The sequence below is a fragment of the Rhipicephalus sanguineus genome, chromosome 5, assembly GCF_013339695.2.
Source record: "Rhipicephalus sanguineus isolate Rsan-2018 chromosome 5, BIME_Rsan_1.4, whole genome shotgun sequence".
NCBI classification, from domain to species: Eukaryota; Metazoa; Arthropoda; class Arachnida; order Ixodida; family Ixodidae; genus Rhipicephalus; species Rhipicephalus sanguineus.
The window spans coordinates 13,204,310-13,219,823 of NC_051180.1; the positions used below are offsets into that span (position 1 = coordinate 13,204,310).

A 15,514-nucleotide genomic window follows, 5' to 3' on the forward strand; every position below is an offset into this window, starting at 1 on the left:
ACGCAGCAACACCGCAATGCGTTGGGCGTTCTTCTACCTGTTTTTGTTGGATGAAAGTCTAGCCCTTTAATTGGGCTTATGTTCAATGCAGGTCACGACAACCCTCGTGCGACTCTCAATATAAGCCTTCTGCTTGCACGAATGTACGCGTGGGATTGCGAACGAATGAAAAATAGCCAAACAAGAGAAGTCGCTGGTGGGTATGTCGCTGAGGCGAAGAGAGCGCAAATGAATTCAATGAATTCGTTTCGGGCTCAATATAACTTACACGGTTAAATCCGTAGCAGCAGAAGAAAGTCACACGGGCGTAGCCATTCCTGGAACCTCAGTGAACCGCGCAGGACGTGGGTTGTGGCTGCTTGTCGGAAGATATATTGCATGCGCAGTCGGAGAGCGAAGAAGGGAACAGAAAATGAAAGAAATTACGTTATGTTCCGGCCTTCTGCGCATTGTTACTTATGATTAAATTATATAAAACCCCTACAAAATTTGGCAAGATACGTGGCCTCTCCGGAACGCGAAGCACGATTGTAAACTCTTAGTTTCCGGAAACGTTGGCATGGAGGGCGCTTTAGGAGACACATGCCCCTATATCCTTTTAATGAACACTTTCCACTGCATGGTGTTCATATTTGCGTGATTAATAACCTCCGCAAGCCTGCTTGCATTGACCGGACACATACTCGTAAAATAGGATCATAAAGGGCAAGCTCAACGATCACTTCCTAATGTAATCTGTGAATTGGGACTGCCACTCCACAAGGCCCTCTGCCGGTTACTTCTTAAGGGCATCGACTTCATTTCGTGGAATCTCTGAGAGGTTCCAATCGTGTTTGTTAAAGTGATGGAGCCTATGCTTCTGCGAAATAGCATAGGTACGTAATTTCGTCGAAATAGGTTCGAGAACTTCTTTAACATTAAAGAAGCATCGTCATCAAATGAAAAGGAACATGATTGGATCCTTTGGAATCACTTAGAAAACGATCTCGTCATGCCTCTCGCGTGCCTCGTCGGCGGCTCTGATTTCCGCGCGAATGGGCTTGATGCGTTCATCGTCGCTCCTCATGCCCGTAGAAAGACGTCAGTAGTGCAGTTTTCTTTCGACAATTTCGTCACTCGCTTTTTGCATTGCAGTGCTTCCGTTTGAAGATCTGTGCCTAAGGCCTTCTTGAAAAGAAATCTACCGCTTTTGTCTTGTTTTCCCCCTTTTTCCTTCCTCTCGCATTTTTATTATTCCTGAGAATTTAAAATCACGCCCTCCTCTCCGAGATCCAATCGACGTTTTTGATGCCAGACGAGCGGGCATGCCCACCGACACGTGTACAGCTATTGACGAGCTCTTTTCGATTTAAATTGAATGAATCCTACCGTGATTCCTCAAGCTCAACAAAATTCTCTTAGCTCGAGAACGGCGGCGTTTCCTTCGTCACTGACGTTTATTTCAGTGTCCATCCACTCCGAGGACCTTCCGCTGTCCAGGCTGCCACGGATTTTCTTCGGAATATGTACCCGTTGCCCTGGAAACCTCACGCGAGTCCTTGAAGACCAGTAATGTGTCGAGGCCGTGGAGTAAAAATACGGATTGCTTCCGGTCGCTTAGAAGCGCCCCCTGATGCTTCCTCCTCTTTCTGAGCGCTCTAGAAGAAAGGAATCTCGTGCACGCCGCTCGGCTCTTCGCAGAAGGAGATGTATTGCTCGGTCTCATCTCCAGTGTCTGGATCTCAAACCAAGAGCCGTTTTTTATTATGTCATGCTACGAAATTTTTTTTTTTCAATTTCACGTCTATCTTCAAGTTAATCGCGCCTGCGTTTCATTTTGATTCATCCCTTGTGGCAATTGCCCCCCAAAATTTGCTTTTGAGTTAAAATACGAAAATACTAAACTTCGCTTTTTCCTTTTCGGCCATTTTTTTCATCCTCTACCAGAACATGGGCGCGATTTTGGGGCAGCTGCTTTGCTGCATCCAAAAGCGTCTTGGAGTCAAAGTATCTACACACAGGATTACGGCAGTCTTTCTAATTCGCCATCTGCGTTGTCGTAATCCCGTAAATATCTAGGCACTTCACCGCATTTTTATGTCTCCCGTTACTCTTAATTCCCCATCTGTTTTTTTAAACTTTGATCATTGCATGCGTTTCTCACTGTACGGCCTTGACTTTCGCCGAAAAGTCTGGGCAACGTTGCACGATTCGAGGTTGCCGCGCCCCATTGTTATACTCATTTCCACCAACGACACATGAATGGTCACAGTGCCTCGAAATGAAACCGTGTTGAAAAACTACCACAGATTGAAACAGCGGTTGAAATTTCCGAGTCTTGTGCTGAGCTCGATGTCCTCATTAGCCTACGAACTGTTCTTTTGTTTGTGTTGTTTTGTTTAACGAGACAACGAGAAAAATACATTTTCTTTGCTGTCTTTGTTTACGCCAACGAAAATTTAAATATCTCGTGCTTCATGCGCACTTTGTAAGGGTTGCTTACAAAAGAGAGTTCTTTCTTTCTTTCTTTCTTTCTTTCTTTCTTTCTTTCTTTCTTTCTTTCTTTCTTTCTTTCTTTCTTTCTTTCTTTCTTTCTTTCTTTCTTTCTTTCTTTCTTTCTTTCTTTCTTTCTTTCTTTCTTTCTTTCTTTCTTTCTTTCTTTCTTTCAAACAACAAACGTTAGTGGCAGAAGGGAGTTGTGCCGTACGAGTTTCAATATATTTGCCGTATAATAAAATTATGCGTTAATAGTAAATTTTATTGCATGCCTAAACATTTGTTTTGCTCTCTTGGCTTCCTTGTATGCTTCAACGATGCAATCAATTATCTTGCCTCGTTTACCTGTACTTCAACGGGGAAGATTAAATGCCCCATCCTCGTGTGTCGTGTATGTGCTCCGTGCCTGTGTTTGTTTGTTTGCACGGCTCGGTTAAGACACGTTCTCCACGTTCCTCGTCGCCCATGTTTTCGTGTTGTTGTCCTCGAATGCCTGTATTTTGCTGCTGCCAGCACGCGGGATAAAAAAAAAGAAAAAAAAAGGAAGGGATCGTATAGGCCAGGCGTTGCGGCAAAGGCCAGAGCGGCTGGGCAGCTTATTTTTTCCGTTCTCGCCCATTGTTCGCCGGCGTGAACAAAAGACCGCCGAACGTCGAAGGCGGAACGTTTTGTCCGTGAGTGGGTCTCGTGTGGCCGACACATTGTAACTCTCAAATTAAACGAAAAATAAGCAAAGTCGGGGTTTTTTGTCAGTTTTAATCAATCTTCATACTTCCCACGGCATGAGGAGCCCATCAACCTTGTGTCTGCTTGCGTATTTTTTTACTAAACTGTATTTTTCTAAGGAACCGTTGGCAACCAGGAGCGCTTGACCCACTAAACGCGAAGAGGCAGCTTTTTTTCGTTATATATTGGTTTTATTCTTTATATTAGTTCGGAATATTGAATTTCCGGTAATGCTACGGTCCCCTTATTGTGTTGGACAGCGCTGCTTTTGTAAATGTTTATAAGCGCGCTGGCGCAGGCGCCGTTCCTTGCAAGAAAACGGCTTTTTTTCTAATATAGAATGGCCTTGTAGCAGCCTTCTCTGGGGATTACAGAGCCGACAGAAAAGTAGGCCCAGCATTCAATCAACTAGCTAAAACCGTGCAATTCGGCGGAAGGCAAATGCACTAGATTGTCGGCACGTATGAGAGCAGGCCCCTTGTAGGTACTGCTTACGGAGCTGTAGTTTAGGGCCCATTAATAAAGACTGCGGATGATTTCTGTGTATGTAGTACAAATTACCACTGGCGCATAACTCCAGTACAAGTATTAGTGAACACACCATTGTAGTAATCTAACTTCAGACCATGAGTGTTAAATGAAAATATTTTAATGAATTTTGCCCGCGGTGGGCCTTCTATTGCCTTTAGTTGCCACGACGCTGCACATTACTATCGATACTGTGTCTTGGCATCGACACCGAGTGCACGCACCCGGTAGAAGACGGGCGCTGTCCTTCGTGCGTCGCGACAGCGTTTCTGAATTTCATCCCAGCTTCTAAGGATTAACACCGTCCGTGGAGGCAGTTTTCCCGAGGAAGCTATATATAGTTTTTCTGAGGCCTTAGAATCTGGGACGCCGAGGTAGCAGGCTCGAACGGATAAGTCTCGTCGTAGCTCCATCCTTTGTCCAACGCTCCCTCTCGCCATCCCATATGCTGCTGCCCTTCGCTGCTTGATGAGAATTCAGGCTGTGCTCGAAGCTGTAGTGGTGCATTGTGTATGTTTGCGTACACGATCGCTTAGCATTTTTGAGCCAATTGGGAAAACTAATAATAATAATAATAATAATAATAATAATAATAATAATAATAATAATAATAATAATAATAATAATAATAATAATATAGGGGGTTTAACGTCCCAAAACCGCGATATGAATATGAGACACACCGTTTATTGGAGGGCTCTGAAAATTCCGACCACTTGGGGTTCTTTAACGTGCACCTAAATCTAAGTACACGGGTCCCAAACATTTTCGCCTCCATCGAAAATGCAGCCGCCGCGGCCGGGATCCAATAGGAAAACGAAACTTAACTCTCGGTTCAATATGAGTAAATGTTTGAGAAATCAGCCTTATTCACTGCTTTTAGCCTTATTTCTTTAGTGCGTTATAACTGCTGGTTACGCTTCTCCAGTGCAGAAGTTCCGACATAGGTCAATATATTGGGAACAAAACTTGCGGCGGTATAGTTAGCTCTACTATACTGGGCTAAGGGGGACATGTTGAAAAATCTAACTGCAGAAGGCTTCACAGACTTTTGTTATCTATGTTATCCTTGCTCATTGAGCAGTTTCGGCGATTTATTCCGGGGAGAGAGAGGAAGGGCAAAGGAAAGGCAAGGAGGTTAACCAGGTTGTACCCGGTTTGCTACCCTACGTGGGTGGAGGGGGAAAGGGAGAAAAAGAATAGAGAAAGCACGGAGGAAAGAGAGAAGAAGCGATACGCGCTCACACATATCAGCGTTCACCGCGCACACCCATACAGTCTTAACCGAGAAATATTTGAGACCGGTTCCTCTGCGGTTGTCTTAAGGTGGACAGGAATCCGAGATATTAAAAGAGACTTGCACAAACTGGCTTTAAGGAATCCAGAACTTGCTGCACATTTAGCTGATGGAATTGCCGTTCTGTTGAGGAACTTGAAAAAAGCTTGAGTAGGACGGTAACATTAATGCGAATGTAGCTTCCTACGACAGGAGGCTTTCATGAATATAGATGAGCGTAACTTGATCTATGTGGTAATTCAGTTCAGCTTGCAGGCCGTATTGAAACTCATCTTGCGACTCAACTGTTGCCAGCATACGTACTTTCATCTCTTTGGCTTAGCACATTCACCAGAATGTAAATTCGTCGCCCAAGTCTTGTACAGCCTGATAGCAGGAGCCGCGCACAGGATACTGTATTTAAGGAAATTGCTTGCTTAACCTTTTCAGACCAGGAATTGCCGAATGCTTAAAATCGGCGCTGGCGTTTCTGCATCTCCCGAAGCGATAGCCTGCCATACTTTAGTAGGTTATGGAGGGTAGAAGCGTGCGTACTTGGGCTTATTGGTTCATGCTTGCGAAATATAGAATCGTTGGACAAAACAAAACCGATCAGGTCCCCTTTTACACACATTTTCCCGCGTTCCTACTTATTCATGTCCGAGACTCCGTGGTTTGTTTATTTCGCATTTTTTCTCCTCTGTCTTTCTTCCTATTTATTTCCTCCTTCCGAAAGAGTGGCTGTTTTTGTGTATACGTATAAAAAACTCACATGGTCCCTTATGCATTGGCCTAAGACGACTCGAAGGCGAAAGCCATCTTCCTTTTCTTCTTTTTCTTCCCAGTCGATCTATTGATCCTCCCCCGCATCCCTCCGAAATCTTTCTGCACCTAACGTGGTTGTACACTGCCTCCAGGATTGGAGGCATTGCAAGCTTTCTACACCCCACCTGGTTATGCACTGCCTCCGGGATCGGCCCACCTTTGATCAACCGACGATATCATGTGATGACATCATCATGTGACGCCACGCCAGTTCACGTCATAGGCACGTCATGATAACATAGGTCGGAAACTCTCTCATGAGTCGACTCACTCAGACTCAGATCGAGCCGTGAGTCTGAGTGAATCCGGGTGAGTAATATATTGGTGAGCGAGTGAGTCCGGTTGAGGAAAATTTTAGTGAGTCTGAGTCTGAGTGAGCCCTAAGCGCAAGATATATTTCTTGACTGAGTCTGAGTGAGCTCCACCTTTTATTGCCGACCTATGGTCCTACCTATTCACCTATCGGCATTTCTATCAGCCTCACATCGGCTTACGTTTATACTCAAATCTATTTGCACGTCCCTCAACGCACTAGCGTTCATGCGCCACTTGAATGTTTATTGATCAGAGAGGCGTGAATTAGGGGTGGGGGGTGGGAGGGGGGCCATGACCTCCCCCCGCAAACTCTTTCACGGGACGTTCTTGATAGAAATATCTCGTGTGAGTCGCATATTTCATAAAAACGTCCCTACTACATTGCAACCACTGATAACTCTTACTTGAAGGTACAAGATCAAAAGGTGTAACGTAGAGCACCGATTTTGTGAGATATTGGCGTTAAAGAAGAGCATTTACACCATCATCGGAAAAGGTAATTTTACGCCAGCGGACTCATGAGTCGACTCACTCAGGCTCACTCACTCAGGTCAAGCCCTGAGTCTGAGTTTGAGTGAGTCCGGCTGAGCAATATGTAGGTGAGCTTGAGTCCGAGTGAGTCCGGTTGAGAAAAAGTTTAGTGAGTCTGAGTCCGAGTGAGTCCAGTTGAGGAAAATTTCGGTGAGTCTGAGTGCGAGTGAGCTCTCATAGCAAAATATATTTCTTGAGTGAGTCTGAGTGAGTTCGAACATTTTTGCCGACCTATGCAGGACAGTGTCACAAATTTTGACGATCTGTGACGTCACGATGCCATATAGTGACGTCATCACGTGATGATTATTTTTCGCATCACACGTGTTGACGCCGACGCAGCAAACAGTCAATTTCCGCGTTTGATGAGCGCGTCTCAGGCTTTCGCCTTAATAATAACAACTGCGCGATGAACAGGACAAAGAGGAGAGGCGACAAACCGTAGCACTGACTAACAACCGAGTGTTTTATTTCCTTCAAGCGGCATGTATGGGCCACTTGCAGGAAATGCAACGTAATTAGCGTTATGTACGTCCTATCGAAGTTAATGTTTATTATGAGAATATCTTAAGATATAGTTTATTTCCTGGAATAAAAAAGCAGCTCTATATGAACCTTAATTAAATATCCTGTGTGCTCTTTCGTGTATTCGCGTACGCATAACGGGTAAGTAATTTAACCGAGCAAGTGGCGATATGGCTGTCGTCTCGGTCACGTTTTGTATGGCACAAGCGACATAACGTTGTACTGCAGAACGATGTTCTCAGCAAGGCCATTCATGAGTGGCTGGAAGCTTTTTATTTTCACGTACGCTCCTCCGGACGAGGTTTAATTGTTTATGAAAGAGATTAGTGCTTGAATCTCGAGTAAGTGCATGGCTCAACACCCACCACCTCCTGCCCCCTCAACCGAGAACTGTTTTCGTGCTGCATTTATTCCCCCCCCCCTTTTTTTTTTCGTGTCAGCGGACAGTTTCTAGCAACATATAATCCGCTTTATTACCGAAGCATAATTACCGCCCTGCTACAATGAATTGAAACGACGACAGTAAAAAGAGCGTGAAGCGCGCTTCGGGTGCGCTCTTTTCAATACCAACATTTGACGAGGCGTTGGGGTGTCAGGCTACGTGTCGTGACAGGATTGTTTGGTCTTTCGTTAAGTTTATGGCTTGAACCGCACAAGCGCTAGTTTGCAATAAACTTCATTCGAACAGGCGATTATTATTTCTTGCACTTCCGTTTAAAAAACTACGAGATTATAATAATTGACATCTTTTTATACAATCAAATACGTTGCAGGCAATGATATTGAACGTTGAAATCGTCAATATGCTTTGCACTCTGAAATTGGAATAGGGATTTGGCGAGAAGTAATGCGCTGGCAAGTGCTTTATAATTAAGCAGTATGAATTAAGCACTACGCGTATAGTGGTTCAGTGGGCGTTCACTTATTTTATTCTCTCGGGTAGCTGCCTCTTCTTCCACTGTTCTTGAAACCGCACTGCTGACCATAAGCCTGCGCAGCTAAGTGCTACAGCCGTCATAAGGTAAAACACACCGTCGTAGCTTCCAAGGTTGTCTCGGCAGTAGCCTACAAAACAACAAAAATGCAGCATTATCCGACAAGAGTATGAAGTTGGGCATGTTGGTAATGCATAACTGATCACGTAGCGCAAAAATATGACACATGACAAGAGAAGGAACGAATACAACCGCTCGTCTTCATCCTTTCTCTTGTCATGTGTCAAATTTCGCGCTACGTGATCAGTTACAGCATTATCCGGTGTGAAGCACTTCATCTCTAAAATCTGAAATCTGAGCAATCGGCGATATTGACGTTCCAGATCGTAAACGTAGTGAGAACAAGCGACTGAACACGCTGAGAAAGCATTCTCGGGAGTGTCATTGAACTGGTATGTAATTGAAATACAGTTCAAAAACTGCGCTGAATGTTCACGCGCTCAACTTTCGTTAGCTGTTAAACGGTCTGTAAGTTAACCTGTAAGCCTGAAATGCTCACGAATATTATCACTAAGGCATATTCCTCTCTCTCGATTTAACAATATTCGACCCGCTGTGAAGTGGTCTATATAGCGGTAGCACGCGGTTCCTCCAGATATAAGGAACTTTTGATCAAATAACCGTTTGCTTTTTCTCTCTATCGCTCTCTAGGTTTTAGCCTGCCCTGTTACTCCAAAAACCGAGATGGTTAAGAACTGTTGCGCATATGCGACCTGAAAAAGTTCGTATAGCGGTGGCAGTGTGACTACCGTGTTATCATAAAACATCAGCTTTGACAAATTCTTTCCCGCATTAAAGAATAGGTAAGTATTATGTGGGGCATAACAGCGAAATAACTTAAGCAAATGTTCTAAGTCCCGTAGTTCTTTAATAGGTAGCGTATTTGAAGTAAATTCTCGAGGAGTAAAGCTCACGAAATTGATGTTACGATTTGATATATATCTTGCATATGAGAACAAGGCACTGGTTGTGCGCGGCTAAAAGAACTGACAAAGGTTTATAGAACACCACAGGCGTTTATACTATGATCAGCACCCCATTTCGCTCAGTGTAATGTTGTAAGCAGAAGTGGTGACAGGCTCACCCGCGAGATTATAGAGGAAGAAAGATATATTTATTAGGTTCAGCCTGTGTCAGCACCCCTTCTGTACACCTGTCAGATAAATAGTCCTTTCTTAGAAAGTAGTGCGCGCATGTGCGACAGTGATTAACACAGTATAAACATGTGTGTGTCAACAAATCTTTGTTGGTAGCTCGCGCTCGTATGTCGTCTCTTGTTTTCTTTTGTATCTGTGTTTCTTGCGCTACAAATCGTTTCTGATGTAGAACCAATAGGCCCAAATCGCCGCAATTCAAAGAACTGGCACGACAAAGACTTACCGATCATTATCGGCCTCTCGAGAAGCGCAAAAGCAGCGATGAAGTTCATGATGCCGAGACACACGCTAAATGTATCTGGGTCGACGAGCTCTGCAGCTAGCACGAAGATGTGTGCGACAGCGGCCCCGTTGCACCAGCCGGCGACTACCATGAGCGCAGCCAGAGCAGGATACGAGGCTAAACTGGGTATTATGGCGTAGGAACACGCGCTACTGACACAACACACAGCCATCATGGTGCTCTTTCGCATAACACCTTTGTCTGTAGCGAGGCCGGAGGTGAACCTCGCAACGAGGTCGGGAGCTGTGATGAGAGTGACGAGCGATACGGCCTCCCACTTAGGTATGCCCCGATCAACCGCGTAGTCCACTACAACAGTCAGCAATGTCGTGCTCAGGAACCACAGTTGTCCCATCGTATACGCTACGATGTAGAATTTTGGCAGTTTCATGAAGGACAAGCAAACGCTTATTGCGTCTTGTCTGAAAGACCAGCGCCTGTTGTTGCTAGAAGGTTTGGTGGAAATCTTCGATGTCTCTTTGTTCGCAGACGCCATTGCGCATCTGCCGTCTTCCAACGACATTCTTTGATCCATCATGCTGACATGGCACAGACAGATGCTTAGCGATGAATCCTCACTACCATCTTCTCGTCGTTTCAATACGCACTCGTCGTCGTGAAGCACTGCTGCCGCGTCTTCGGGATGGAAGGAAGTGGTGCAGTCCGAAGCAGCCTTCGATCGCGGAGTTCTGCTATACGGGCTGCTCGTAAGAAGAGCGGCAGCAGTCGAGTTGAGCATGACAGCGCCGAAAACGAGGAGTCCGCCTCTCGTTCCGTAAACGTCGAACAGGTACTGCACAAGCGGCGGGAAGAGGATGCCGCCGAGAACGAAGCCTCCATTGGAGATGCCGGAGGCGAGAGCCCTGTACTGGCTCACATTTTGGTTGACGACAGCGTAGCTCAGAGCCACGAGGGAAAGGCCGCATCCTGTGTGCGAGAAAGTGTGGGGTATGTACTGTCTCGATACCTCGAGACGGCTTAATTATATAGCTATTCTTAAAGAAATGAGGCTCGCCTGTCTATGAGATTAGGCGCAATACTTTTGTACAAGTCCAGCTAAATGATGTTAGATATCTTGGCTACTGTACCGATTTAATCGGCTAACAAGGTTTGTTTTTGTCGAAGATATTTTAAAAGCGTCAACTGCAGAAGTGACACCTTCTTTCAATGCGAGTATTATTCAATGTTGTTGCGTCTAGCTTCGCTGCTGTGACGTCACATATCACTGTAATATTTAACCTCAGACAAATGAAGGGTTTACGAGCTGTTCTTAGATAGGCCGAAGCAAAACGCCGAAGCAATACAATTCTAGTGTGAGATGTTTTTGCGAACTTGGGCCCAGATATTACCCAAGAGAGAATCAAGAATATGCAGTGGGTTTTTAGCTGTGTTTATGTTAACCAGCAGGCAAGCGCGCTACAAAGTCCGTTTGATTCGCCCATTTTATTAAACCGAAAGGCGAGCCGGACAAGCTTTCGGGATCACGTGGACTTCAGAAGCGTTCGTTCAGTCAGTGGCAAGATCGTGCAAGTTAAAGGCGGAAGCGAGCCTCACTCACTACATCGTTCACATCCCTCACTTCTCGACTGTGTTTTCAGGGGCTAGTCTGTAATAAACACCGTTGCATGCATTACGTGTACTCCTGCTCTGTCTCAAATATAGCTTACAAGCTAGATTACAGAGTCGTTCTTTCCTCTCCCTCTCTGTGTGTTGCGTCTTATTTGTGATAAAGCGGCAACAACTTACCATGCAAAACTCCAAGGCTGACGCTGAGGTACGGGACGCCGGTGGCAAAATAGCTGACTGACACCGACAACGACGCCAGGAGACAGCCAAGCCTCATCAGCTTGCATATGTTGAAGCGCCTGGCCAACACGCCAGACACTGGACCTGTGCAATTGGCGTGTCGTGAGACAGAGCATTATTTTTACCGAATCGGTGAGATGAAGAACAATATACTTAACAACGTGAGTCAGGTTACCGTCATGTCCCAGTTAAGCCAGAACTGAGATCCGTTCATCATGTACTACTATTCGGTTCTCGCGAGCGAGACAGTGCCATAAATATTTGATTGCGACCTAAACGTACGGTGTATCTCGAACACTTCGTTACGATATTTCTAACTTGTGAGTAACTGTAACGTTTTCGCTAATTCACAAAGACTGAAGTCAGCCGCATATCTATGTGTTTCGCAGGTACGTTCAAAAAGTAACGGCTTGACCTGCGCTGTGTACAGGACTGACTACTCGATATTGCAGCGCCATAGATATGAAGAGAAATGCGAATTCACAAAGCTTTTCTTTCGTAAGTTCTCATTGCTATTGGACAACAGGCTTTACTAATGATTTGCCCAGCATCCCGATTGGCAGAAAATTTTCGTATACTAACAACGGTAGCGTAAGATATTTTCAGAAACTCCATCACTGAGAATTTAGAAACGTCATCACGCGGCGAATGCTTACAGCACGAAATACGAACTAGAAAAAAAATTGACTAGAAAAAAATGTCCCTTCACCCGTGCCTACAAAAAGAAAAGGTATTCCAGAATGGATGCTTGCTTGGCTAGTTCACTTGTTGTAACTCACGTAACAGCGCGAAAAAGCGGAAAGGATGGCGACACAGACAGCGACAACAGACACGCTCCGTCCCTGCCGTCATCCTTTCCACTTTTTCCGACCATTGATTTCACGGACCTTTCCACCGTTCGTTCACTGTTAGATTCTATACACCAAGCAAATTTGCATGCCTATTTTTGATACCGCGAATTACTATGCCTAAGGGCAGGCTTTTGAAATAAAAAAAAAGATATCGTGGTTTTGGGACATAAAACCCCAACAATTATTATTATCATCATCGTATTGTCTTACCAGCGGCCAGGTTGAACAGGGTGGCCAAGCACAGTGGCCAGGCGGCATCCTCGCGTGTCACCCGAAAGGTGCTGGCCACGCCGACGTAGACTATGGCACCCGACCGAATCACGGCCAAGGCGAAGGCGTTGATGCAGCAACAAGCCGCGACCACGAGCCACGCTCGGTCGGAGTCCATCGTGATAGAAACGCCATTGGAGGCTGCGGCTCGCATGAGAAGCCCTTCGCCCTTGAAGGGCGGGCGGAAAATCTTGTCTCGCTGTGTACAGAGGATGTTGAACTGGCGACCGACAACATTCAACTGAAAGTATGGCTAGACGCTGCCTGTACCTTTCTCTCACCAAGGAAAAAAAAAGCACAGTAGAACAATAAAGCTGCTATCTTTACACTCCCCTTGCGCGGTCGTTCGCAGAAGATAGTGCTCAGTCCATTTTGCATGTGAGGATGATTTCTGGATATTTAAACCATCAAGGACACGCAGAATGGGACAACTGGTTCAGATTTTCGACGTGGTAATGTTCAGGAGAGAAGGCGGGGCAGAGAGTGCAAACAACCAATGTCGAGTGCTGATAGAAAGGTCAGTGCATGGATGCGTACGGCGAGCGCAAAGACAGTGCCACTCTTCGAAGCAGTTCCACACAGTCTTATTTATTTATTTATTTATTTATTTATTTATTTATTTATTTATTTATTTATTTATTTATTTATTTATTTATTTATTTAATCTCTAGTGCCAGTATTAAGCAATAGTGTGTATTAATATTGCTTGGCGTAAACACTTAAAGTCAAGGAAAATCACTAACACGCTGGTAAAACTGAACACGCATATTCTCGCCATGCAACATAGAATTATGCCTGAGAAATAACATAGCAGATAGACCGTCGAAAGTGTCTTGCGATGCAGAGAAGTACAAGACATTTTATTTTGCAAATATGGTGAAACAAGGAGAATCATGGTAACAACAAAAAAAAACGAAGCCGGGGGAAAGAAAGAAAAGCGTGAACTATGCGCGGAACTACTCGTACAAAATGAAATACATTTGCTTATATGGCCGTAAAAGAACAGCGCAAAAACAACGGATGAACAAACAGATACAAACGAGCGCTGACTTCCAACTGGCTTATTTTTGCAGAAACACACAATTTATGGCACTTACATATCACAAGGAACAGAGAGTCACATCACGCGCAGAAATTCCTTTTCTTTGTGAAGAAGAGCGATTGAAGGCGTGCTTACACACTGATCACCAAGCTTATCAGTCAAGTCAGCTTCTATAATCTCACGTGCGATCAGTTCCCGGTTTCTGGAGACGACACACTACTACTCAGAAATGAGCACAGGTCTGAGCAGTCGTCTCGCAGGGTGTCTGCAGAAAAGCGAAAAACCGCAGTTGTTCCATATTTGCATGCTCTTTCGCACAATCTAAAAAAAAAAGATGTCTCAGTGAGCTAGTGTTCGCGCAGCATTTTCTGCACCTGGTAAGTTGTCCAAGATTTGCAGGATCACTGACCCGAACCGCAAAAAAGTTTCAACATGTACAGCACAAGTATGCACAGTGAACGTTGCATATCGTGTACCGTATCTTGCGGCAAACTGTACATAGGCCAGACGGGCACGTGCCTCAATTCTAGATTGTCTGAGCACAAATACAATGTCGAAAAATATAACCTAGGAAAAGTAATTTTTACTATTATGTGAGGTCCTTTCTAGCTAATCGGATGGCCCGGGTCAAACTCGGGACTGTCACAGGTGGTCCATACAATTTAGGCAGCAGTGGCACCCCACAAGGTTCGATACTGTCCCCACTCCTCTTTATTATTGCCGTGCACAGACTCTTGGGGGAATTGGCCAAAATCCCGAGCTTGGGGCACGCCATATACGCTGACGAGATGACAGTGTGGGTCCCCAGGGGGTCGCTAGCAGAATTGGAGCAGACACTACAGGCAGCCGTTGACACAACAGAATCCTTCCTTAAGGGCATCGGACTCAGGCTATCTCCCATTAAATCTGGGCTGCTGCTCTTAGACAGGGGAGACTGGGTGTTAGGAACCTTACGCCTTTAGAAACTCTGCCAATCAAAATCACAGCCAACACAGGACGGGTCATACCGTAAGTACACACAATTAAAATTCTGGGTCTTCTGATTGACGCAAGGAGCTGTAATGCTGCGGCCCTACACCGTCTCACGGGGCAGGCGAACAGTACTTTAAGGCTCCTGAGCAGGCTCTCAAGTCGAAATTCCGGTCTCAAAGAGGACAATCTCATCAGAGTATATCAGGCCTTCTTCCTCAGATACGTCACGTACATTTCATCATACCTGAGCTGGGGGAAAAGAGAGAAGGCTAAACTAGACACACTTATACGCTCTGGACTCAAAAGGGCTCTGCGGCTTCCGTACGGAACGAGTACTGAACTCCTCAACAAGTTAGGACTTCATAACACTATAGATGACCTCATTGAGGCGCATTCGATGTCACAAATTGCCCGACTATTCAACACTAAGGCAGGGCTTAAAATTCTAGATGAAGTCCGAATACTGCCTCGAGGAGGAGACGTTGCTAAGTTTAAACTACCCAAGGAGGTGGAGACACAATTATTTGTGGACCCCATACCTAGAAATATTCATCCTGTCCACAACAAGAGCTGAAAAGGCGCCAAGGCCAAATGCGTTCTGGGTAAACTGCACCAACAACAAAACTCAGCTCTTTTCTTTTTCGATGCAACTAGTTATGGATCGGGCAACAACTACGCTATTGCCGTGGTCGATGAGACGGGCAAATTAATAAGCGCGGTGTCGCTAAGAACGAGCTCAATTCATGCTGCCGAAGAAGCAAGCATAGCACTGGCAATTACAATGAGGAGAAGCTCCACAGTTTTCTCCGATTCCCGAACAGCCATTGGGAATTACTCAGCCGGCTCCGTATCAATGGAAGCACACAAGTTACTTCTAATGTCTCAGTTCTCTTCACAGCGAGAACGTGGATAGCACACACCTTGTCTGGTTTCCGGC

At 45.2% G+C, this 15,514-nt stretch overlaps 3 protein-coding genes across 4 annotated transcripts in view; 1 reads left to right on the top strand and 2 right to left on the bottom strand.

The window, feature by feature from the left end:
- LOC119393244 (diacylglycerol kinase beta) overlaps positions 1 to 15,514 on the top strand; it is a 405,235-nt gene that overhangs the window by 152,547 nt on the left and 237,174 nt on the right. The window lies entirely within an intron of this gene.
- Positions 8,122 to 10,078, bottom strand: LOC125758694 (monocarboxylate transporter 10-like). The gene is made up of 2 exons (XM_049416158.1): positions 9,577 to 10,078; positions 8,122 to 8,266 (listed from the first exon to the last, which is right to left on the bottom strand). Exons 1-2 carry the CDS (start codon positions 10,025 to 10,027, stop codon positions 8,124 to 8,126), a joined length of 594 nt encoding a protein of 197 aa, XP_049272115.1. The 5' UTR covers positions 10,028 to 10,078; the 3' UTR covers positions 8,122 to 8,123.
- LOC119393122 (monocarboxylate transporter 11) lies at positions 10,171 to 12,882 on the bottom strand. Its single transcript, XM_049415866.1, has 4 exons — positions 12,504 to 12,882; positions 11,383 to 11,526; positions 10,219 to 10,563; positions 10,171 to 10,175 (listed from the first exon to the last, which is right to left on the bottom strand). Exons 1-4 carry the CDS (start codon positions 12,715 to 12,717, stop codon positions 10,171 to 10,173), a joined length of 708 nt encoding a protein of 235 aa, XP_049271823.1. The 5' UTR covers positions 12,718 to 12,882.